Below are 26,755 nucleotides of genomic sequence, written 5' to 3' on the forward strand. Positions count from 1 at the left end.
TTGGGTTTGGGGCTTGCAAGATGCTCTTTAGTTGCTGCTACCAGAGCCCAAAGCAAAAATGCAAACCTGCAAATTTGTGTTTTTTATATCCCCATATATTCACTCAGCAAGTGCCCAGGGCTACTCTCAGGGCTTCCCCATACATATGTACAAGTCATACACTGCCCAATTTAGAAGGTCCCAGTCTCATCACAGTTTTTACTACAGTGTTTCTACTACTGCAGTACAGTATTTTGAGGAAGAGGCTACAGACTTGGAGCTACAGACTTGCTTTCAGTTGGCAAGTGCCTCACACCAGCAAGCTGAGCCTGTCTCCTATAAAATGTGTCATCTTCTCTGGTAGCTTTTGAAAAGAAACCAACTGAATAGGATAAAGCCCTTTAGGTAGGAATAATTGCAAGAAAATACACCTCCCAAGGGCTTTTGTATTTTAAAAGAAGTGGTTGCTGATCCAGATTAAACTGATGCCTAGAATAGAAATGTTTTCAAACTAAGGAGCTTTGCATTCTTAGTGCCCTTTGTCCACTGTGGGCTGTCAGCACCCTAATTGGTAGTAGCCAGATGTAAGAAGAAGCAGGGGCCACAGTTGGGCCCACTTTTTCTAAAATATTGCTAAGCCATAACTTTTAAGTACTGTTCAGACTCATGTAGTTGGTTTCATGTCTGTAACAACCTGAAAAAGTGACTTGTTTGGTAGCGGGGTCAAGGGGCTGGAACCAGATTACCAAAGCCATGTTTCTTATTTCACTGTAAGACTTTTGGGCCCTCCACCTCGTAATTTATATAACTTTCTTATTCTGACTACCTGTTTGTAAGTTCATTAGGAGCAAAGCTCTGACTGTACATCCTCCAGAGCGCTGAATTTCAGCCAGAATGGAGAGAGGATTATTGGAGGTCACATGACTTGTTGGCAGGACCAGAAATCGAATTTACTTCATTGTGCCATATGCCAGTTTAGTGTTTGTTCCACTCTACCACTGTTCCAGTTATTTATTGATGTATAATAAACCATTTCAAAATGTAACACTTTGGGAAAATGGATACATATTGAAGATATACTCCTAAGTGAAATAAATAAGTCACACATGTGTAAATACCGAATAGTTTCTCTGGTGTGAATAATCTGCAACAATACAGAAGATCCTAATAAGATTACTGACATTGGGAAATGGGAACAAAGGAGCTAAAGGTGTAGGGAAGGTGTGAATGGGAAGGGGAAGGGTAAAAAGGGAAAAGAAAAAAATGTGAGAATGAAAAGATAGAAATAAAGTGGTTGTAGATGGGAAGGGGAGGAGCGGGTGAAGGGAAGGCAGGAACAAGGGGAAGAAATGAAAACCAAGACTTTTCATGTAGAGGTACAAGATCCCAACAATGAATGTAACTGTACTGTATCCCTAAAATGTACCAGTAAACTCAATTAAAGCTGAAAAAAAAATGTAACACTTTGTTGTTTCTCTTAGGTCTTTAGGTCAGGAACTTGAACAAGGCTAGGTAGGACATTCTTCTCCATATGGTACTGATGGGTTACTCACTGGCTTGCCTTCAGCTGGGTAGATTGACAGGCCCAGGAAAATTCATGCATATGTGTACAGTCTCAATGCCATGTTCTCCTGTTTTTTTCTCTCCATGTATTCTCTCTCTCTTCTTCAATACTGTAGCCTAAACTTTTTTTCTACAACTTGGTAGCACTCTTCTGTAGGGAAAGCAAACATTGGTAAGCCTCTTAAAACTTTCCCACAAATGCTGCCACTGGCCTTGCAAGCAGAGGGTCCCAGGTTTCATCCCCAGTACCAAAAACAACCCAAAAACTTTCCTACAATTGGTACAGATTGATTTCTGCTGTGGTCTCTGTGTCTAGGCAAGTAACAAGGCCAGTTTGGGCAGTAGGGACCCATGTACCACATCTAATGCAGGGAGCAGCCTGCACATTGAGGGAGAGAAGGAATTGCTGGTTGCCGTCTCTGGAGACTAATGGCAACCATAATTAACCAACACATGTAGATTTCCATAGTACCTCATTTAACAGAGAAGTTCAAACTTAGAAAAGCAGCAGAAAAATGCCCTGAAACACGTTATCCTTTTTTTCACCTGAATGCTCAAATGAAAAGTTAGGAATGTTGCACTGCCTATCCTACAGAGTCCCTTGCTGTTATGGCTTGGATCAAGAATGTCCCCCACCAGCCTCATGCATTCATTGGCTGAGGTTTTGGAAGGTGATTGAGTCAGAGTGTTGTGTGCTTATTCATGGATTCATACACAGATGATTTCAGATCTAAATGCGCTATAGGGAGGCGGGGTCTGGTCAGAAGAGGTGGGTCACTGGGCAGGTGACCTGGAAGGGCATATAATTCCCTCCCAACTCATGCCTTCACTCTTTCCTGACTGCTGTGACATGCATAGCTTTCCTTCATTATTCCCCTCTGCCGTGTATTTTCTGTCTGTGAACCAGCCGACCACTGATTATAACCATAAACCTCTTCTCCTTTAAGTTTTAAGTGTTGGGTACTTTGTCCCAGTGACAAGAAAATGACTAAGATACATAGCATCATCCTTTGCCTGAGCTTCTTCTAATGGCATTTGTTCTTGAGAATAAGAGAAGAGGCTGCCGCACTTTGTGGGATATGTAAGGAACATGGTTAGTGCTTGTGTAATCTGACAGTGGACATTTCGTGACAGTTTGTTTTTAGAGTTAACCGTTATATCTGAGTTTTGTGTCAGGCATTTCAGTTCATCTCTAAGGGCAGGTTCTCCAGGCAGCTGTTTGTTAAAAGCAATACTTTCAGACTGCATATGTATATTGATAAAATGGAGTATACTTACAAATAACTTTTTCAACTATAAATTTCCATGAACAATTCTAATTATACTCATTCTCTTAAAAGATGTGGGGAGGGTATACCTCACTAGGTGTTTCTTCCCTTGTTAATGACGCAGGGGATTTTTATATGAATGAACAAGAATCTAAAACTAGAAAATCAATTTTTTGGCCTATGCCAATGCTGGCACCATCCTCTCTTTGTATTCTGACAGAGTTTAAATTATCCCAGATGATGAGGATTATTCTCTTTCTCTGATTAAAAACTACTATAATCTTACAAATTTGCTTGGGAACATTTTTACACATTTTTTTCCTTAAAAAAAAAAAGACTTTATCTTTTTGTTACAGTTAGAATGTCTTTTGCCACTCAACCCAGAGTACTCCTTCCTAGAAATAAGTGACATATTCTAGCATCATAGCAAGAGAAGAAATATAAGAACAGCCATTTATAGGCTGCTTGGACAAAACTCTTCTAAGTGCTTTGGGAAATCTCACATTTGAATAAACTTTGTCTAGAAAATTGAGTTTTTTTTTCTTATATAAATGGAAATCTTTAGTTCCCCAAATGTGTGTGAGAAAAACTTTAATGCTTTTGTATCACCTGCCTAGAAGTATGGTCCATTTAAATCTAATTTGCCTCTTTGTGTTGCTCCATATTTAGTAAAGATATTTTATGTACTATTTGATACAAAGTTGTATGTGTAAACATTTAAACATGGCACAAAAATAGAATTCAATTAGGAATAGTCTAGACGTTTCTACAAATTTTTTAAATTGCCATTTTATCCTCTATTTTGTTGGTGATGGGCAGTGGTGGCTTCTTGTTATTTGCTATTTTCTTTGCTTTATCTAGGTTTAAAAAGACAGTGCGCCTCTTTAAAATGGTCCAGGTCATTGAGAACTCTGGGGATTTTATTTGAATATACGTATTTTAAATTTTTCATATCTTCATTCACTTCATTTTAGGAAGAAGAATTAGAAGCCCAAATATCCTTCCTTCAGGGACAGTTGAATGACCTGGATGCCATGTGCAAATACTGTGCTAAGGTGATGGACACTCATCTTGGTGAGTGAGCTACACTCGCCCTGGGAGTGAATGATTTTAACAAGAGTAGCTAGTAGCATTTGTGCTCAGTCCTGTGTTGAGCTCTCAACATTGAATTACCTTGTTTATTCCTCACAACAGTGCTATAGTAGAAGTACCGTTACTTATCCACATTTTATAAATGAGGAAACTGAAGCTCAAAAGGCAATAAAATGTCCACAGTCACACCCATACGGAGTGGAGTGGCAGTTCACATTCCAGCAGTCCAACTGTAGATTTCAGTTCCCAGCTGCTGTACTGCCTTTGTAAATGCCTGTCTGCCTTAAACCAAAGTGAAATGTTGCAATTTAAAGGTTAAACAATCAGCAGTTTTGCTGCAGTATCCTGTCTGTAATCATTGACATAACTGGCAGTGATTTCTTTAAGAAATTTTTTTCATCACCTGCCATAAAGGTCAGACCTTTGCTTACTTTTGACTGTGGCTCTTAAAGATTGTTCAAGTTTGCAGTTCATCTACCTGTGCATTCACTGGTCACAGACAATCTTCAGGCACTACTCTACCTTTATGAAGGCTCCATGTTTTGTATTAGACACAGTCTCTGCCAGAGCATGGTGCACTGCTTCCATAATTCTGTGCAAAAGGTTCTGTTGTGTGTACTGTCACTCCCTGTCAGCCAGGTAGGGAAATCCTTTCTTTTCCCACTCTTCAGCATCTAGCCATCTTTAGTCTCTTTGAGAACAAATTAGGGAAAGAAGCTATGTATTCTTCTGAACAGGCCAATATGCAGCACCCAGGAGTGTGGAGAAATGGCAGTATCAGGTATTGTAGCAAATTAGGATCCATCTTATCTCTGGGGGAAAATCAGAGTGAATCCAACAAGGCCCTTCCCACTACAGAGCCCCTGAGAGTGGCCCGTTTCTGTAGTCTTCACTGGAGATAATGCTCTTTCTAACTCATTAGCCATCTCTAAGCTGTTAGGTCAAGAATCCATTACAAGTGACCAGAATAGCTTCATTTGGGTATAGATTAATCCATAGTGACTTCAAGCACATAATAAACATTCTCTTAAGGATTTACAAAGATATGGCCTAAGGGACTGGCTGCCTCTTAGCCCTGTTTTCCTCATAACCTTATTTATATTGTCTCATCCACTTCTTTAGGAAAAGGGCTCAAGAGGAGGAAATAGCAGAAAAAACCTTGATAGATGATCAACAGGGTAGTATCTCAAGTCACAGCAGGAAATGTTACCTCTGTCATATCAGATTCCACTCCCCTCTAAACTCATTGTTTATATGCTGCTTAATAGTCATGTTTTAAAAATACATAGAGGACTAAGTTTTATGAACCTCTTAATCTCTACTGTGATCACACTATAAAATGCATCAAAAAGAAGAGTTTAATGTAGGGGCCGGGGATTTATAAGGACTATAATACTTTTTTATTAATATAAGGAGCTGTTTGTGATAGTTTAAGTTTTAAAAAAAGCAGGTGTCCAAATAGTATATATTTAATGTGAAAATAACCATTAAAACAGTTGCCTTGGTGAAAAGAAGATTTTTAGAGGCATTTTTCAAGAAGCCTAATCTTCCATGTTTAGAAAATGTAAGACATTTGCTTAAATCTGTGGACCATTTAAATGCATATTAATAGCTCTCAGGGATCAATCTGAATAGAGCAGAGCAGGTGGGAGGCAGTTATAAGAGCTGTGGAGCAGTATCGAGAAGAAACCACCTCATGTGGGATCAGATGGACCTAGATGGAACTGGGGCTCTGTCACATGACATAGCCAGCTTTATAAGTATGTTCTCACATATGAAATGGAGATAAGAATGTCTGTCTTGCCAGTTTATTTCTAAAATATATTTTAAAATTCTAGCTCCAGGTGTGGCCCAAAGAGCATAGTCAAGGGGAATCATCTCTTTTCTCCTAACTGCTTTTCCTTAGAAACAAACCCGAGGCTTATCCAGTCTGTGGCCATATAGCTCAGTACTGGGGCCCCACAAGAAGTCAATTGAAGAACTAGAACTAGTACTACGTTTCCCAATACTCAAATTGAGTGGTTCTTTATCAAAAGATTGTGGAATTTTGACATGTAGGTTCTAAGATTAGTTATGTGAGCTCTTTGCACAAGAATAATTTAATCACATCCCATCATGATGCACCAGCACTTTGTAACTTGGAGACTGTTAAGCCTCCATGTACACTGGGCCACAGGCTACCAACATAGCTGTGAGAACTGTCTCAGGCTGATTCTAGGAGTTCTTTCTCTGCATCCTTTGCTAATGTTAACTATTTAAGTTCTGTTCATCTCAAGAACTCCTTATCACCCTGTTTTTAGCAGACATACAATAACTATCTAAAAACATCGAGTACTGTTCAAGGCTGTTTTTGTAAGTGATTAGCAGCCTCAAAGAAACATAATAGTGTCTGTTCACATGGCCCTTATAGATAATAAAATTGACAAGCTAAGAGTATTTCCTCTTGGCTGTGAAACCCAAACTAAAGGGTGTTTGTTTTGCAAAACTCTACCAAAATTCTAATTTTATTACCTCCAAATAATTGAGCGACTTGAAAGCCAAAGATTTAGAGGCTGGAACTGAAAATTAGTGTTTTATTAAATCTAAACTTTTCCTGTCAACTTCAGAAGACTTTTTTTACGTGTTCATCTCTCCATCACTGTAGTTGCTCCCCTTCTTATCCTGACAGTTGAGTTGAAAGCCACTGACAGTATTAACTTCTGTGACAGATTAGGCTATTTTTAGATTTTTCAAACCTCACACATAATTGCAGGTGGGTGAGCAACCTATACTTGTCTGATCTGTGAGCAGCTAGGCCATACTGCAAACTGTTTACAGCAAGTATTTAAGCTGCTCACCCTGCTCTGCTTTCAGGCCCACATCAGTCTGCTTGGAATTGAGATGTTTCCATTAGTTGCTTGGTATTTAGACACTTAAGTTTCCAGCAGCATGTCTTTTCATTGATGGTTTATACACACAATGGGAAGATTAAATCCAGAGAATAAAGAAATATGCCTTTGTGGAGGGTTCTGTAGTTTATAAGATTTTATAATATTGGGCCGGAGATTTAGCTCAGTGGTTTGGTGGCCTGCCTTGCAAGCACAAGGACCCAAGTTCAATCCCTGGTACAAAAAAAAAAAAAGATTTTAGAATATTAAAGATAGAAAACAAGACATATCAGCACATCTTTATTTTGTAGATAAGAAAACCAAGGCCCAGGAAACATGAATGGCACAGCTAATTAGCAAAGAGTTCAGACCCAGTCTATCCCTGAATTTCTCTTTCACAAACAATAGTACTCATGTAGATGCTTACTGGGATAGTTAGTGAGGTATGTGGCCACACAGAAATAAAAGCAGTGGGTCCTGAGCTTCTGCATCTCCGGGTGTTGTGCTGACAGTTCTGGGCTGTCTCCTTCGCTCTTTATAGCCGCCCTATGTGAGAAGGCACCATTCCTGCCCTACAACCAGAGGATGCTTAGTGCTTTGCCGAGCTCTGCCTCATTATAGCCAGGTGTAAGTTCTACTCCTGCCCATTTTCATTACCTGAGAAGGCTTATGTTACCTTCTACACCAGCTGTTTAAAACATTTAGATAAAAACACCTTTTTTAATATTTCTAGCACTGAAAATTATAAAGTTAAGAAATTGAAAAAAAGTGTTTGATGTGCCATTTCCATTACCTTTAAAAGACTAGAGATTTTTTGTGTCTTTCATATTTCATTAAAAATAGCAGAGTCATCATGACAGTTATATGGATAAGATTTTTATGAGTAATTTCTACAAACTAGTTATGTGACTTTTTCCCCTTTAGTTTCAGTGCTCTAGCAATTCTAATATACAATACTTAAGTATCAGAAGATAATAAAACTATAATCTACAAAGAAACAAAGAGCCTTTATAATATAGTATAATTTATTCTGCCTTTTTCTGTGAGAAGTCATGCATCATGTTGGAAATTTAAACATTTCATATTTCTGCCTTTGCTGTTTTAAGACATAAAAGGTTTTTTTTCCATGCAGATGAACTTATATAAAACAGTAGGTTTGTTACTAGGAAGCTGTGTGTTAGTAGTGTTGATAAATGCTACCTTAAATCAGTATATTGTGAAACTGGTTAGGGAAAGGATTTAATGGTCAGTATCCTTCGTAAAATGGAAATTTTGTGTTCAAAACATTTAACAGCCTGTGAACAGTTCCCTTTGGTTTAATTTGGATTTCTGTGCCCTGGATTTTTTTTTTTAAAGTGAGCCAAGTCAGCTTAGTTAATTAAAAGAAGTTTACTCTTGAACATTATATGTGTGTGTGACCTTTCAGGGAGAAGCTCTTGGTTTTAATTCAATCCTAAAAAGTGATTTTAGATACTATCAAAAAATATGTCCAAAGAATTACTGGGTAAGGGTACACAACTGCTAAATCCAAGGCTCTGAGCTTTGCTCTCTCTGGGGTGCCCTTCTGCTCTGGGTCTTGTGCAAGGTAGTACATCAGGCTAGAGCCAGACATCACGTTCTGCTTGCAGAAGATTGCTGATACACCTTGTCTTTCACTGGAGAACTTAGAAGTCTTACACCCTGTGTAATAACCGGACAGTTTGGGTGTTTCCATGGGATGAATATTGGCTCTCAAAACTTCATGTACAACCAGAGCCTATGATGTGATCTTATTTGGAAATAGGGACTTTACAAATGGAATCCTGTGAAGATGAGACTATACTGGATTAGGATAGGCTCTCATTCAATGACTAGTTTCTTTATAAGAAAAGGTCTATTTTACCCAGTCTGCCTGGCAAGTGCAAAGTCCCGAGTTCAATCCCTGGTACCAAGACAAAACAAAACGTCTATTTGGACACAAATTCACAGGGAGAATGCTGTGTGACAATGAGGGCAGAAACTGGAATGATGTATCCATAAGCCAAGGAATACCAAGAATTGTTGACAGCTGCTAGTAAGAATCAAGGGAGAAGCTAGTAAGAATCAAGGAATTATCCCTAGAACCTTCCCAGGCAGCATGACCCACACCTTGATTTTAGTCCTCTACCCCCTTGAACTGTAAGAGAATAAATTTATATTGTTTAAAGCCTCCCAGTTGAAGGCATTTTGCTACAGCATCCCTAGGAAACTAAGACAGCTAATAGTATAAGCTTATGGGGTGAGGAAAACAGTGGGAGAAACAAATCAGCTTTTTGTTTTGGGGGGGGGTTCCCTCAAGAAGGAAGCCCAGAGATAGGCAGACACTCAAGTATGGCAGATCTGAGAAGTTCCCCAGGCTTCTCCATAAGCCTTGATCTTCTACATACTGGCAGAGTGATTTCTAGAACTCCTGCCACATTTCAGGCCTGCAGATGGGGAAGAGTAAACGGCATGAACTGAGTCCCTATGAGAAGCTTTCCCAGAAACTCTACACAGGATCTTATCTTAGACTTCAGATTGGCCAGAGCCGAGTCACATGAAGAACTCAGCTACAAGGATAGGTGCATACCTACAATGCTGCCCTTAATAAAATCTCTTGTGCTGGTGAGGAAGGAGTGGAGGGTGGAGTGGGGTTAGCCCACTGTCAAGTCTACCAGCTCTTTAGACCTGGAGTCATTGTGTAGTGAGGAATGGGGTTGCTCGTGCTCTGACAGCGCTCTAGAGGAAAAGAAAGACCAGGGGTCTTCACTTTTCTATCTCACTAACACACCTGTATCATTCACCTTCTCTACCACTCCCCTTTTCATTCTACTGCTGCAAGTGTCCCCACTGCCACTCTTGGGTAGGAGGCTCTCAGCAAACCAGGGCATCTGAGAAAAGCTGGCTAGGACTTCCTGATTCATGAGATTTTCAGACAGTGTGGCCAGCATGATTTTGTAAGTCCTTGTGCAGAAAGTACCTCTATATTAAAGTAATAATCTGTGTTTCTAAACCCAGATGTGTAGAGATATTGCTGTAAAATTCCATTCTCATTAGTATCAGACTTAAAGGTTTACACGTGACAATTAAAAACAAGTCAGACTTGGATTCTGCAGGCTTCCTTTTGCTAATCCCCTGCTTTGTGAGTATGAATTCCCGGGCCCAACTTTACATTAGTTTCTTGGGCTTCCTTTATGCTTCCTACAGGTGTCCTGGTGCTCCTGCCTCCCTTGGTTGAGCTTTCTTGCAGGAGTAAAGAATCTTGACCCCTGCATCAGTGGGGACAGAATCTATTCCCCTGCCAAGCTGCCCAGCTACTGCACCCTGCTGCCTCCACCAGCCCTCAGGCCCTCATAGCTGTGCTTTAAAAGTAGCCTTTTTTAGACCTCTCAAAGACCCACATAACTTGTTTTTGTCAGTTTTCTTCAGTTGTTAATGTCTTGTTGAGTGGATTCCTGTTTTTTTGTTTTTTGTTTTTTGTTTTTTCATGGAGAGCAAATTGTTATTGGCTTTCAAGAAAAAAAATAACATTTTATCTGTAATTATCTCTCTTATTCTTTTCCTATTCAACTTGCTCTCTTGATTTGGAGCAGGACTGTGTTATGAAGTACAGTCAGTTTTTCAAGATAAATAAAAGCTGCTGTTTCTGCTGCAGTAAGAGGACTTGTCAACATAGTTTATAGATTCGCTCTTACTGAGGATTTTAGTGAACTGTCAGACTGGAAGCATGGTGATGGGATCACTCTGTTTTGCCCCTTACTGCAAATACCTTTTGGAAATATTTAGAGTAACACCATTGTGAAGTGCAAGTTCCTTAAGTGCATTTCCATGCTGGGTCATTCAATTCATACTTGCTGTGAACCTATAATATACTAGCTATTATTCCTAGAATTGGAAATATATCCCTGAGCCAAGAATATTTTCAAAGTTTTATCCTCCTGGGGGAGACTGACAACAAATAAGCCAGCACATAATGTGTTGATGTAAGATGATGACACTAAAATAAATGACACTATAAATACACTAAAATAGTTGATGTGGTGGAACTAGAAAGTGACTTGGAGGCTACTTTTGTTGGGTGGGCAGGAAGACTATTCAGAGGAGACAGCATTGAAGCAGAAAGTTTAACAAGGAGGGTGCTGATCTCCATAGATTTGGAAACTTGTGTAAGGCCAAGTGTGCTGGCTCTGCCTCAACCTTTGGGTACAAAGTGAGCAAAAGTCATATACTAGCTCTGGTGGCTCTTAGGACCAACCATGAACTCTTAAGTCATAGGTAGAGTGCCGGGGATATAACTCAGTGGTGCTGCCACCTGTCTCACAAGCACAAGGTCCTGAGTTTGATCACCAGTACCAAAAAGAGAGTCACAGATAGAGACTGGGATGATGTTAAACGAATGACTTAGCATACCATGGAAGACATTATAAATGGAGCAATTTCTTTAAGGCCACAGAAAAGAATACAGATGATGTTTATGGAGTATGAACCTATTTATTGTAGCAGTTTTAAAATGAGTATGCCTGTCAGTATTTTTTAAATGTGTTTTAGTTGTTCATTCCTGCCACCGCCCGCCCCCCAGTGCATCCTCCCGTACATTCCCAGGAGTGTGTTTTCACTCTTCTTCCTGAGAATCCCACCTCGGTGAGCCACAATCCTTGACAAGACTATACGTGTCCTCCAGGGTTGTGGAGGTAAGGACCACGTGCAGCCGATTCTGATGGCAAGCCTCAGTCAGAAGCTAGCTTGATAGGTCCTTTAGGTAAAGGCTGGAGGAAATACTCCTAATAGGGATCTGAGCCATCTGGAGACAGAAGAACAGTTCCTGTGAAGATACTGGGTTAAGGCATGCCAATTCCATGGGTGTCAGCATGTACAGATTCTCTCTTGTTCCTCTCTCTTGTTCCTCTCTCTTGTTCCTTTTGTCCTTTTGTTACCTTGAAACAGTAACATGGTTTACTCTTACAAACCCTTAAGACAATTTATTAGTTTGAGTCATATGGGAGAAACTAGACTTTACAGAGCTGAGCTAACACCTTTGAACTGTAAGGCAGTGTAGGAAGCTCCGGCTAAAAAGCTTCTTCCTTGAGATTGGACAAATGCTCCTGGCTGTTGGCCACATCATTCATTAACAAAAGGTGCCCTATTTTCTCAGTGGAAGTAAAGACATATCTGTCGTGATCAAAGCATATCCCTGCAATGTTGAGGGGAAGGCTACATACCAGGTTTAGTGCTGCCCTCCCTTCTTCCCATCTGTACTTTACAGAGCATCCTTGGTGTGATAGTTGCTATGAAATTTGGCAGAAGAATTCTCAACCTTGTCTAAAGTTATGGTGTAACAACATGTAATTTATACTCAGAGCATTTGTTATAAAATGTCATTCTATTTTCAGTAAATATTCAAGATGTGATTTTACAAGAAAATTTGGAAAAAGAAGACCAAATTCTGGTGTCCCTGGCAGGATTAAAACAGGTAATGTGCATTACTCTGATACTGTGTCCTGCAGGCCTCCAGTTTGGTGCCTACTCTGGGGAGGGCTCCTAAGAGCATGCATACCATGATATCACAACCATGTTCCCTTGCTCCTCACATCTCCCAGGCAGAGCCCCTCCAAAATTTCTTTATGCCCCTTGCTTCCTTCTTTAAGGTAACTGCCAGGAACGTGATGCCCATGTTTGACCCTGGGAGAACCTGGCCATTAACACACTGAAATTTTCCTTGGTCATTGCTAAGTCTTCAGCCTTGACAAAGTTGGGGTTTTGGCCCATTATTTCTTACAGTAAAATATTATTATTTATACAATAATATTACCACCTTATTTGTAGGGAATAGATTCCAGTGAGTGTCTGAAACCATTGACAGTACTGTACATGTATATTTTGCCTGTACATAAATACCTACAATAAGGTTTAATTTATAAACGGGACACAGTAAGAAATTATCAAAATTATAGCATACTATAATAGAATTATGTAAATGTGTAATCTCATAAATTTTAATTGTATTGAATTTGCCTTTATTGTGATAGGATGAGATGACACACTGACTACTTGAAGAGATGAAGTAGACGGGGGTGTGTGTGGTGTTTGGCCACTACAGGTGACTTGAACACCAAGAGAGTGATACTGTGACAGTTGATATAACAACCAGGACAATAGCATTTATAGCTAGACAAAGGAATTCTATCTTGGTAGGTCAAAATGGGACAGTAAGAGATTTCATCACGCTACTCAGGATAGTGGTAATTCTTATTTCCAGAACTGATTTCTAGGATTTTCTTTGAAATTTTTGAACTGCAATGGACCACAAAGAGCTGAAACCATATATAAGTCTACTTTGAATGTATAAGTGATTCAGCTAGCATTTAAACATAAACTCATTCATCTTTTATTTATTGTATTCTGTTTTGAAAATAGATCAAAGACATTCTGAAAGGTTCCCTACGTTTCAACCAAAGCCAGTTGGAAGCTGAGGAGAATGAGCAGATTACCATTGCAGATGACCACTATTGCTCCAGTGGCCAGGGACACAGCAGCCAAGTTCCTGAGGCCACCAAACAGGTACAGTAGCTCTGATGAAGTATTACATTACCTCAATGCAAACATATCAATAGAAGTTCTTCAAAGTTATAAATGATAAAAGCCCTACTAGTTTACTTCAGATCACATGTGAAGTTCAACTGTGAAATAGCCCAAGTAGCCCAAGCCAGGATTCTGTGTCCAGCTGTATAGGTTGTACACGCTAGTACTGCAGGTGGTGCTATTCACAGTGATAATGAAGAGATTAAGGACTCCTAGAGTTCTGCAGTACATAACCTATAACCCTGTGTGCAGCAGCATTGGCCTAAGCCTCCTACCATTCTGTGAGGCTCAAAGCCAGATCTCTATCATAGTTATTGGTCAGTTGGCCCCAGCTGTGTCTCCATTCCTTTAGCACAAGCAGAACTGTCCATACTTTCCTAGTGCTGTCTTCAGTGCATTTCCCTTGTCTTGAACCTTTTTAAGCAGTTACTTTCTTGCCTTCGCGGGAAAGAACTTCTAATTAACGTGCATCCTCTTAGGTGAGGGTCACTAAATTTTATCTAAAAAGGGCAGATAGTAAATATTTTAGGATATGCAGGTCATGTATGGTTATCTGTCTTTTTCACTCTTCAGTCACTGAGGCAAAATACTCAATTGTCTGTTACTTTTCTCTCATTGCCGAGACAAAACACCTGACATCCAGAATGAGAGGAGGAAAGGCTAATCTAGCTCAGTTTGTAGAAGTTTCAGTCTATAATCAGCTGGCTCCAAGGCCAGGTGGCACATAGCAGAGGGACAACAGTCCATGGTGGCAGAAGACAGCAAAGGACACAGGTGAGAAGACAGGTCTCTCTGTCCCTTATATTGTCCAGGCTACCTGGATTAGGGCAGTACCAATCCAGTAATCACACACGCTTAATCCCAGCATCATACACTCTAGGTTTAGCTACCTATGACCATATGAGGATTTGAGGGGACATCTAGATCTAAACCATAACACCAACATGTATAATTTAAAGGAGAAGAGATTTATTTGGCTCAATTTCCTATAGGTACAGTCCAAATTTGGCTGGCTCTAAGGCAAAAACAGCATGGTGGAAGGGCCTGACAGAGGAGAGGTGCATATCCTATGGCAGCCAGGAAGAGGAGGAGCCATCTGGGAGCCTTCCAGATCATGCCCCCAGTGCCCCACCTCTAATCAGGCCCCACCCCCTAACAGCAGTCAAACTGTGACCTCATCAGTGGACTGATCCACTGAGGAGTACAGAGTCCTAATGAGCCACTCACCTTCCAAATACAGGTGACTTCGGGGGGACATTTTAGATATAACTATAGCAACCACCTTTTAAAAATGTGTAAATCGTTCTGTAGTTGGGGACCATGCATAAATAGGCTGGCAGTCATATTTGGCAATAATTTGCTCACTTTTGCTCTCAGGTATCAATTTTATAGAAGTTATAGTGAAATCACAGGTGATTAGCCTCAGAAGGGCACAAAGGCAGCTGCTTAGCTACCTGCTGAGCAAGACCCTGAGTGGCAGTGGGAGATATTTCTTTCCCCTGACCTGAGAGAAAAATAAAGTGGTACAGTCATCCTCCAGAACTCAGAAACTGGGAGTGGTTTCCCTTCTTGGTCGAAGATTTAACCTTCATTCTTATTAACTTTCTGTTGGAGTCCCTCCTTCTGACATAGGCCATAAAACACTTTACATAAGGAATTTCATCCCATTCTCCCTCTCCCATACAGAATAAATCTGGTTGCAAAATAGTATTATACTTTAAAGACCCAGCCTTGGGCCATTTCTTCTGGTCTCCCAGGTCATATAGTTGCCATATGTGTTGCAAAGAAAAAGAGCATCTGTTTCTTATATCATTGACAAATAGCCAAACATCTGCCAGTGATGGAGACAGTCTAGCAGTCTCTCCTGTCGTATGGATGCCTTTTGCTTATGCTAGCTGTTACGATTTAAACATGAAGTGTCCCCCAATGATACAGGTATTGAAAGTGCTCATCTCCACTGGGTTTAATCCATTGATGGGTTCATAGCTGAATGGGCTATTAGGAGGTGGGGCCCCGATGAAGGAAGACAGTTACTAGGGCTGTGTCTCTGAAGGATATATCCTCTTCCTAGGCCCTTCCCCTCTCTGTAGCTCTTCTGTTTGCTTGGCTTCCCAGCTGCCATGAGCTGAGCAGCTTTCCTGACGCGTGCCATTTCTTCCTTGGAGCCAGCAGATCATGAACTTGAGATTGTAAGCCAACCTTCTTTTCTCCCTTATTTGTATATATGTCAGGCATTTTGTCCCAGCAATGAAAAGCCACTTAACGCCTGGCAAAAATGGCTAGTCAGAATGCAAAAATGCAAATCCTGCAACTCTTCCTGGATATAATATTTAAATTTTGATCCAGTATAAAAAGATTTCAGAACATTGAAACTCATAACAAGGGGGGTTTCCAGAATATCAGAAAGCCACATTTCTCTCTGGAACTTTAGGATTCTATTTCTTTTACCTTTATATAGATCTGCACAGTTTTCTATACTGAGGCTTTCAGCAGTCAGGTGTCCCTGAACAGCCTCTATTTCAGCCTTTCCCCAAGATCTATCTCACCATTGTGTGTACTTCCCCTGACCTGGGTCCCTTTTCAATTTATTCCTGGGGTTCAGTTAACCTCCTCAAGCATCTGGTACTACACACTGATCTGAAGGAAATTTCAAAGAAGGTGCGGAGTGGCTGCTAAGTTTGTCCGGCAGGGCAGAGCCAGCAAGTCAGGTGCCAAGAAGGAGCCTTCACGTATCAGCACAGGATGTGCCCTCAGCAAAACAGGAGATATTCTGGGAGAGCTGCTGCAGCCCCACTTCGGTCACCAACATGTAAAAGAACACAGTAGATTCATGCCTTCATGAGTGAGGGCAAAAACAATAAGCATAACCAAGATAGAGGAGAGACAACAGGCTTATTACTAGTAGCAAATAAGAGCATTGGGGATAACTCCAGAATAGTGTCTCCTAGAACAAAGGAATCAAGAGAATTTTATTGGGGAAATTTAACATATTCATACCAAAGAGACTTGTCATCACATGCAGAAGTGGACACGACCTTGCATGATTAAAGATCATGTTTCCTACATTCCACATTTAAGATGGCAGGCAGGAAAACCTCTGAGGCAGAGAATTTAGCATTCTAACAAGACTGTAATGAACAAAGTTTACTCTAGGTCACCTAAGAGGGGCTGAGTGACTTGGACTGCTTTGAATGGTTCCTGTAGTCTTCTCTGGAGGGCCTTATCAAACAAATTGATTTATGTTAGCAGTCATCATGGGAGGCAACAGTTTATCCCCAATAACAAATGCTTCACTCTAACAGCTCCTGCCTAGCAGCTAAAAATCCTACCCGCTCCACTTACTACTTAGGGAACCCCACCTCCATACCCAAGATGAACTAGTTCTGGGATATATATATGAGAGGAAGTGTTCTTTGCCCTTGTTCTTACAGGACTCATTCAGACACATCAGCCAGGGGACCCTTCACCTCTGTGTTTCTGAGACATAGCCCCTCCAGGGCCTGAAGACCCCACAGGGGAAACAGCAGGGCTTCTGTTCGCTGCTGTGGCCCCTTCTCTGTAATACTTAGCATTTTGCGGAAAAGAAAAGTGCTCATGAAGGTTTTTATGAGGAAAGGATAAGGAAGGAACCAGTGCTCTTCTTTCTCCTTCAGAGGCAGGAAGACAAGAAAAATATCAGATGTAAGCAAATCAGAAAGACAAAGTACGTACATGGAGCCTTCTACTGCAAAGCCCAAGTGTCTGGACTAGATGGATAAGGAATCTGCCAGGCAGGAAGCCCTGAAGATATGTGCATTCCAAGGCTTGGAGCTGGCTGAGATTTTCCTTCTCATGGCATACTGGGGGAGAGGTAGAAGATACTGGCTATAGGTGAGCTTTGTCCAGGACCATGCCATCCCAAGTGCCAGGTGGGAATTCTGAAAGCTTCCAAATGTGTACTGGGGGCCTGCTGTGTCAGATACTAAGTGTTCAGAGGTATAGGCTATAGTCTCTGCTATCATGAGCTTCTAATTTATAGGTGGCCAGGAGTAGGGGGAACAGTGCTAAGCAGGTTCTTGAGATGCTTTCAGGAGATGCCTTTACATGTTAGGTCTGTCATGCGCTCATCCCTAATTTAGGCCTGGCTTGCCCTACCACGGGGACAGCCAGAGTCCCCCACCAGTGCCGCTCCCCGTCAAGAACTGTGAAAAGGCATCCCCTTTGTGGAAATGCCTGTGCCTGCTCCCCACTGTTTTGGTGCTCATGTGGCACATGTTGTATTTGATTTACAAATCTTACCTCAAGCTCTGAAAAGAGCAGACATGTGAAATGTATTCTGTGAAGCGAAAAAGACATCTTTTAGGATGTCCCTCCTAAAGGAACATGTGAACTCCCACATCTGTCACAATAGAATGCAGGACTCTGTCAGACCCTAGATTCGTCAGTCAGCACAACCCGTCACATGCCTTACTGGTACTTGGATTCCAAGCTTGGTTTTTTATTTTTTATATGTCATACCATCACCATTCTAATCGCTCGACTCTTGTATTTAGCATAAAGACAGGACTAACTCAGGAATTTATAAAACTTGAGAAAATTATATAAATGGAATGAGGTAGGTTAAGGCTGCTATGGAAATCCTTAAAGAATTCATCTTTGCATCTAGAAAGAAGTCTAGGTGGAGCCCTTTAATTTGTGATATTGGCCAAGCTGCCAGGTTCCCTATCTGGGCTTCCTTTCATGATCTATAATTTTGAGGAGGAAGTGGGGGTTGAAAATAAAAAGTCTCTGTCAGCTCTAACTTGCTTTATCAAAGCCCATCTATGGCTTTTATCTGGGAATCAGGAGGACTCATACCAGATAATGAGAGAAATGGGAAGAACCATCCTTACTTCTGGTTACAGGTGGTCAGAAGTATTTCTCCCCTTCAGAGAATCACTCATGTCTCCCTGTAAGTGGCCATGGTATCTTTGTAGTAGAGGTACTGCTGTGAAAGCAAGAGCCACTGAATGTACTCTCATTTTCAGCCCAAGATAAGCTCTCCTGAGCCATCCCAGCCCAGAGCCCTGTTAAGAGAAATCAAAGTTGTCACAGTTTACAGTACATGATAGCAGCTCACACTCTCAGAACAGAAAGTTAAACCTGAGGTCCTGTGTTGATTCCCAGTGGCTTTGGGTGCTTCCTGCATGTGTGAAGAAGCCCCACTCCCTGAGGTAGCATGGCCATCCCCATTACAGGGACACCAATGGGAATGAGGTTTTGTTTTTTGGTTTTTTTCCTCCAACTGAGAAAAGAGACAGCCCTTCTTTATGCAGCAACCCTGTCAGTCCCATTTTCTATCATTCCTCTCCCACCAAGAGGGTCTTGTGTTCACAGAATGTCAGCAGCTTCAGAATTCAAAGCGGGGGACCTCTGGGCCTGCTGTAATCTTAAGGAAGACTGTTTCTGCTTTCCAGCTGCCTGTCTGAAAGAGCCTGAGCCATTATTTAGCCACTTGTCTCCATATTACCCAAAAGACAACAACAAAACAACCTCAGATTTGGACAAGGCCCTGTTAGTGAGGCAGCAGAGCCAGATTTCCCTCAGAAGTGCTGCTGATTCCCTTCAAGGTGCTGTACACAGCCCACAGATGGCCTAGGCTGTGCCAGTGAGGAAGCCAAGGACACAGGGGCACTTTTGACTTCAGAGATTGCTCTAGTTTCCCCCTATGCTGTCAGCAGGCAGGTTGGGGAGGCTGTGTGGGCACTCCATCAGTGCATGTCACCCCTGCAGAAGGTGTTTCTGCCAACTGGCATCAGACATCCTTGGTCAAATTACAGCTTTACTGACCCAAAACTTTTACCTCTGTGTGTGGGTGTTAACATCCCTAAATTAAAAAATAAAAGGCCTCCCATAATTGCTTAGAAAGAAAAGAACTGTAGATTAAAGCAATTCGATTTCTATAGTGTGCAATTAAATGCCACTTTTGCTTTTCCTACTTATAGAACCAATACTTAACACTGTTGCCCCAGGAGACCACCAATTGCATACCACAATGAGCTCACTCTGAGATTTCTATGCAATAATACAGTAGGCCCCCTGAAAGCTATCCTTCAAGCAGGTGGTAAAACCACTCCAGATGTGGCAGCTCACAGTAGGGAACCTGTAAGGTTCACATCCACACACAACATCTCACTTTACTGACCACACTCTAGGAGGGAAATTCAGTCTTTCTTTCTGTTTCACGATGAAAAAAATTAAAGCTGTTGGAGGATAGGGGGTTTGTACTAGAGGTTCCACATGAGACTGGGAGGGATGCTGCCTGCCACCTGTTGCTGGCTCCTGAGCTTGCCCTCTAGTATAGAGACACAGCTTACCAAGCAGATACCAGGCTTTGTTCTGCTGGGAAGCCAGCATCCAGCTTCAGAGGGCTGAACAAGATGCTGCAGATCCCGAGCCAGTGCTAGAAGCTTGAGCTTCCAGACAGCAGGACCAAACACTGCATCTTCCCAAGGTAGAGCACAGGGGACGGTGGCCACACATCCTGGAGTGTCTCCCAAATCACAGAGCCCTCTACTAAGTGCTTTGCAAGTTTCTTCTTTCATGCACCTGTTACTTTCTCTATTTCACAGGCCTCTTCAGAAACAACAGGGTGCAAAGACAAAGGGAGCTCAGATGACTTCATCTTGGTTTCCAAGGAAGATGAGGGGGCCATTGCCAGGGGGCCCTTCTCAGGCCAGGCCCAGCCTCTTTGCACCCTCAGAAGCCCATCTGGGAAAAACCAGGCCCCAGCCTGCTCCCCACTGGTGTTCTTAGACCCACTGATGGGTCCAGGTCCAGCTTCAGCTTCCTCCAGCAACCCCAGCTCCAGCCCTGATGATGACAGCAGCAAGGATTCTGGCTTCACCATTGTGAGCCCCTTGGACATTTGACCACAGGACCCAGCCACCCCTCCGTGGCCTCAAGGCTTTCCCAGTGGAGATGTGTATGAAATCAACACTTCTTTCCAAGCATTCATTTGGCATTGGCACAGTCCTTTGGAACCCTTTTCAAAGAAGCAAATATGGCCACAAAGCACACAGAGCAATTATATTCACCAAAATGCAGGCAGAGCTTTCTGGGTCCTCACTTGACCCGCACATTGCCCTTGCTCTGAATTAGAGCTGAATTAAGTACTCAGCACCACATTCACTATCAGAAAAGATGACCCCACACTCAGAATTACTCTTCCTCTGTTCCCTCCTCCCTAACTAAGAGGATCCAATCACCCCAGCAGTTATACTAAGGAGGAGGAGAAGCTGGTTTCAAATCTTCCCTCCCTCAACACATCAGCCACCAAAAATTGGTCCATATAAAAAAAAAATTTCTCAGTGAAAGTCTGTCTCACCCTACTTGGTTCCTATCTTGGGAAGCCATATAGTAGAACCAAGTGCAATAGGATCATCTAGAATGAATGGATTCCAGGGCTATGACAAACCTGTTACTGACTTCTCAAAGTTATAATGATCTTTAGAAAAAGGATCTAAACTTGGGAATCATACTTAAGTGTGATGTGGTATTATATTCTTTTCACTTGTTAAAGAATACATTTAAAGTCCTCAGGCTTGAATATACTTTGACCATTACTGTTACTCCTGAAATAATTTGTATTTTAACTTTTAGACTCCTAGCCAGAAAAAAAGGTCACTTTAAACCAATCTTGGCTGCACTGATTTCAGAAGTTGAAGGAATGTTACTATCCTGAGTTGGGAAATGTGACCCTAACTTAGATTATGGGATAAACCTCTTTCAATTTTCTGGTAAAGCTTCTCTAGTTTCAGAGCTGTATTTTTCTGTTAACTGAGGAGTAAGAGGAAATACCCATGCTGGAGCCCATCCGTAGCCTTAAGGCAGCAGGGGCAGAAAATGAGACCTGGAGTCCCTTCTATGAGAAGCAGGGTTTTCTCAAGAACATTCCAGGTGCCCGGAGGATGCAGGTTTCTACACAGCCCCTTACCTTTCTAAGATTCAGTTAGGAGTTTTGGGGCCTGCCCTCAGCTGTGAACTCTGTGTCCTGGGCACCATTGCCAGGACCAGGTCAGATATGCGATGCCTTCCTGAGCTTCAGCACAGATGACAGGCTCTGCCCTCATTTGGCAGCTTTGGAAGTCATGAGGCAGAGCAGCACATGAGCCCTTTCCTTAAAGGAGGGAGAATATGAAAAGGACACCACCTCCTGGCTTCTATCCAGGCACTCTGCAGGGGGCTGGGGGGGTTACTTACCCACAGGCACATTTCACCTCCTCAGGGCAGACTGACTCACTGGGCCTCTGAGTGGTGGCAACCTTGTGATAACTGTAAATGAAAGTTAAGCATGAGAGAGTGTTTATGCCCACCCACTGCTCACCATGTATTTCTCTGATAACAAGTGTAATAATGACATTTCCCACTCCATCTCCAAGGAAATGGGATGACTCTCAAGTCAGCTACTACAAAGGAGGTTCTAATCGGCTCTACAATTTGTTACTAAACTGGCACAGAAATCTCTCATTGCATCACCCTATTAAGGTAAATAACAACTGGTTTTGCCATCTACTAGAGTTGTCTGGCCTTCCCTAGAGAGCATTTGCATGCCGGGTGCACTGATACCTGTCTTCTGCACCTTTAAGTTGTTACTGATAATGTCTCTGCGACAACTCTGTACGCTCCAGGGACCCCACAAAGTGAGTGGCTTGCACCAGTGCAGAGGGTGCCACAGTTGCTTTCTCACAAAGATTTGCCTGTGTAATGTGTCAGTGTTCTCAGTTCTGTGAGGTGTGGAGCTGTCCTGCCAGGATCCTAGTACCGAAACCAAAAAGGACCAAGCTGGCTATCTCATAGCTATACCACTGTCATCTGCTCATCCAGTATCTCCTTTGCCCCAAGTGTAAGATCTGAGTGTCAACAGCCACCCACCAAACCAAGAAGGCTGTTGCCATTGGCCAGGCATTTAGTAGTCACCACAAAATTTCTATCAGACACAGGTCCTCTTCCTCCCATGCTTCTGTGTCGGTGTCACATGAGAACTGAGTTTACTTGGAGGTGTTGCTTCTAGCCACCCAATAAGCTCACCCCTCCTCAGAGGAGAGAAACATGGAAGAGGCCTGGGGTATAAGTATACCAGACCCAGACTCAGCACATTGTAATAGTGTTTTTTCTAAGTGACTTTTCTATTCTTCGGTGAGCATTGTTTGCATTTTTTTAGTGATAGTGCTATGAAAGACTATGTGTTCCTTTGTTTTTTTAATCAGGTACTTATGTTTCCGTGCACATTTTTTAAAATACTTGATATATGAAGCTTTTTTTAAAAATATAGTAATCAATGGAATGCCTCATTATTAGCAGTTAAATAATACATTAAGCTTAGATTGATTCCCATTTTCATTTTTTTATATACATGTTCCTATGTGTTTCATACATTCCGCTGATCATACTGGAAATCTGAGTTTAAATTTATCAGTTAAATTACACTTGAGAGACTACTAGAGAAAGAAATTCATAGTTACTTTGCCTTATTTCATGTATATGTCAAGGGGGTCATATAACACTTTAAAAATTTAATTATACTAGGTTATTCTTACAGAAACAACCTCTTAATATTCAGTGTTAACCACAATCTGGGAAGAAATAATAATACTGCAGAATGAATGTGATTCTAAAAATCAGGGCCTCCCTGCGATTTGCCTTCTCCAGTATGACTAAGCTGTATCAGCTGCCCCTGTAGCCACGGCACTGCTACAGGGGGCTGGGTGCCGCCTTCATCTTAACTGCAGCTCTCACAGTCATGCTGTCTCCTAGTGAGAAACCTGTCTTACCTGATCCATGTGTACTTTTTGTTTTTAATGTTTTCCAAGAAATTTCCCCCTTGGGGAGGTCATTACGGAAGTGTATATGAGGACTTGGGCCTCCATATGCTATGAAGCCAGTCCCATCTGCCCCAGGACACACATGCCTGGCCCTGCCTGTGTCCAGAGTGGCAGTGGGGAGCCTTGGAGCAGGGTGCAGGCTGGACTGGGCTGAGGGCAGCGGCCAGCAAGCCCAGCTTCCTTCACAGAGGTCAAGCTGCTTTCTCAGTGTTAACTTTCAAAAGGTCTTCATAGTGTTGGGAAAAAGAGTTCATGTAAACAGGGTAGAGACCACCTTGATATAACAGATGTCATAACTTTCCTCACAGTGCCACAATTCATTTGATTTATGGAATATTCAGCAGTGCCATTTTTATCCTATCACTTTTTCCCATCCTTTATGCTATAACTCTTACTGATCTAAGAAATGATTATCCTCTTGGCAAAGTGATCCCATTCTGTACAGGTATAATAAAAAAAGTGCAAAATTGAGATTGTGGTTTGACTTGATACAGACAGGTGGCATAGACTATCCAGCCCTGGACCAGAGACCAATACAGCCTCACCTACACCACAGCTGGGGCCTAGAACCCCACATCCCCTCTAATTCAGGACAGCTGCTGAACCTCCTGGGCCTCACTTTCCTTTTCTGCAAACTAAGTGACCAAGGGTTACAAAAGATAGAATGTTGGGAGCCCGAGGCACATTGCGTAAAAGGCAGTTTCAAGGGTTCTTGATTCTGGAAGTCATGAGGTCCCACCCTTTGGTGGACAGCCATGGGCCCTCGGCACCTAGGGCCTACCCTGAGGCAGTCTGGCATGGCTTGCGGGTCCTACAAACTTGGAGAGCAGCCCTTTCTTCTCTCCCCACAACACCAGGCTTGCCTTCACCCAGCTCATGTAGTATTTGATGAAAATGCTATTGGGTGAGAACAAAGAGGTGGCCAAGAGCCCTCAAAGTCTTAACAACTAGAAAGGGTGGCAGCCAGGAAACCATCAGCATCTTGGTGTGTGTGCTGGGGCCTAACTTCAGCCTGCCTTAGCCCCAGGCCCACTTAGGGGCTTCCCCGCCTGTAGGTCATGGTGCCTCCCTGTAGGGCCTGGTGCCCCTTCTCAATGCATGCTAGTGCGGGTGACCTGATTTCCCCAGTGGTGTCAGCCACCCATAAACTAGAATCTGCCTCCAGGAGTACCTCACCCACGTCCCTGGAGATTAATGAGTGCTACAGGACCTTCTTTCCTGGCTGCACCTCCACGGATGGGCTTTACCTAAGCCTAAGGCAGCTGCTCTTCTATCAGGAAGTGCAAGGGGACTGATGTGAGCAGAGCCATACATAAACACAGCTGCTCCACTCACTGTTAGGGCCACAGCAGGCTCTCTGCATGTGAATTCTGGATTCCTGCCCAGGTTGCCAACTCCACAAGTTACCATTGGCCAATCACACCCTGATGGAAGAGCCACTGAGCCCCAATTCCAACCATGATTGCCTCTGTCAGAGCCGGCGTCTGTGTGTGTCCATCCAGAAGTTTCTGAACCTAGAGGCACGTCTGTCAAGGGGATGGTTCTCAGGAAGTTGAGGGGCCCTGGACACAGGGATGGATGATACCCTAACAGGATTCACTCAACATCAGTCTGCTCATTTTCCTCCAGCAAACTCCACTGCATGCCTTCAAAGTATGAAGCTATGCAGATGCTGAGGACGTGAAATGCCCCTTGAATTGCCAGAAAAGAATACAAGCGATATCGTTGTACATTAGGAAAAAGTACCCTCCCAACTTAGCCTCAAGTCCAGAAGAGGACTTACATCCAGGCAAGAACGGGATCCCAGAAGACTTCAGTGGGGAGCCAGGTGGCCAGTGTGAGTCAGCAGTCCTGAGGTAAGCAGCAGACACTTCTACCTGCTCAGTAAATGCTAGAAATGTGGTGGGATGGACTTAGGACAACAAGCACAGTGCATTTTCCCACAGGCATTTGCTGGTCCTTAGCAGATACTTGATGGGCCGAACCTTCCAGGACAGCCAATAGAACACACGGGTCATTTAGTCCATGGGAGCCCAGATACCAGGATCCTTACTGTAGTTCAGGAAGTAGCCTCATAGAAGGAGCCCTCCCATGTCACTCAGACTCAGAGAAAGGAAAGGGGTATTTAGCTCACTATATAGTTGAAATGGTGATGGGGCTGAGAAGGTGGTATCGTCTCCTGTAGGTGCTCCCAAGGAAAGGACAGCCAGCAAAAGGCATGGTGTTAAAAGGAGATTGCCCTCCCTTGCTTTTCTAACGTCTTTGGCCCTCGGTAGACTCATTACCACCTTCTGCTTCCTCAGGTCTGTTCCTGATCCTGCAGCCACACAGCTAACCAAGCTGGGCCCTTGTATACAGCCTCCCTGATCTGGGTCCATCCCACAGCTTGGTAGACCCCTGCCCATTCCACAACTCGGGCAGGTGACGATACCGACAAGCTGTGCCTTAAGCCTTGCAGCAGTGAAGGGCAGGGTTGAGGTTGGCCTTGAACTTCCCAGAGTGGCAGGCTCTAAAATGGGCCAGTGCTGTGAAATTGTGGCAGCCTGTGTGGTTTGCATTCACCAAGGCCAGCCCCAAGGCCAAGTCACTGGGTGGCTAAATACAAAACAGGTTGTTGGGCCTGCAAACATGTGACCCACACTGTGCCTGATGGGGGTGGGTGACACAGCTCTGTCGGGTTTCTCAGAATCCTGCGCCTCAGAGATTCACAGAAAGTCTGCCAGTCTGTGTGCTGGCTGAGATGCTAACCACAGAGCCACTACCCACGGCAGAAGGTGAAAGCTGGTACAGCATGCCCATGGGGTGCAGCATGCCTATGGGGTGCAGCTTTGTCCTCCAGCTGCTCCAGGACAGAGAGCCCCACAATAGCAATCAGCAATGGCCCAGCACTGGTAAGAGGGAGCCAAGCCCTGTGCTACAGGGCCTGGGAACAAACCAGGGGTCAGCTCTGCTTGGTTTTGAGGGAAACAAAGTGGTTCCAGCCTCATGACATCTACTCCACACAGGGCTCCATAGCAGCTCATCCAGAAGGCCATGGGGAGATGCCCCCCAACATAACACACACACACACACACACACACACACATAGTCTTTTCATCTGGAGGACATGCTCTCTAATGCATGGGTCCCAAAATGTCAAAGCTTTAAAACAAGTTCTTTTATTTTATTGCTTATATGAGCATCAATGTAAAGTTTTCCAGCTTGTCATGGTGTCCCTTCCCACAGGGGTTTGGGGACCTAGCCACCAGGCCATTGTAAGGGCCCAACACACTGCAGGGCTCCCCACTATGTCAGAGCAGCCTTGATCCAGAAGTAAAATGTCACACTCAGTTATAGGTCACTGGCAAGAGCAAGTCACCCATGGGTCCAGACAGACCCCCCCCCCGCAACAAGGACAGAGACACAGATGTGACAGCCAGCCAACCTGGGTCACACCCTAAACTCCAGGCACACAAATACACATTCCAAGAAGTAGGTTCATCAGACAAACTTCTTCATTCTGCATGTCATGCCTCTAGTTCTAATACCTTCTACCGTATTTTACTTTTGTAAGGGCTGGTATGACCCA

At 43.0% G+C, this 26,755-nt stretch overlaps 1 protein-coding gene across 17 annotated transcripts in view; it reads left to right on the forward strand.

The window, feature by feature from the left end:
* Window positions 1–20,378, forward strand: part of Tbc1d5 (TBC1 domain family member 5) — a 552,135-nt gene extending 531,757 nt beyond the window's left edge. For 15 of the 17 annotated variants that reach the window (XM_033757108.1, XM_033757102.1, XM_033757104.1 and 12 more), the window contains 4 exons: window positions 3,785–3,884; window positions 12,157–12,236; window positions 13,181–13,324; window positions 19,936–20,378. In XM_033757108.1, the coding sequence (XP_033612999.1) occupies window positions 3,785–3,884; window positions 12,157–12,236; window positions 13,181–13,324; window positions 19,936–20,235 (624 nt within the window). In that variant the 3' untranslated portion in view covers window positions 20,236–20,378. Of the gene's footprint in view, window positions 1–3,784; window positions 3,885–12,156; window positions 12,237–13,180; window positions 13,325–15,416; window positions 15,626–16,998; window positions 17,216–19,935 lie in introns of those variants that run through there. The other 2 variants (XR_004514672.1, XM_033757113.1) reach the window with 2 other exon arrangements.
* Window positions 20,379–26,755: the final 6,377 nt, after the last annotated feature.

Source organism: Fukomys damarensis, unplaced genomic scaffold, assembly GCF_012274545.1.
Source record: "Fukomys damarensis isolate Sample0158 unplaced genomic scaffold, DMR_v1.0_HiC HiC_scaffold_28, whole genome shotgun sequence".
NCBI classification, from domain to species: domain Eukaryota; kingdom Metazoa; phylum Chordata; class Mammalia; order Rodentia; family Bathyergidae; genus Fukomys; species Fukomys damarensis.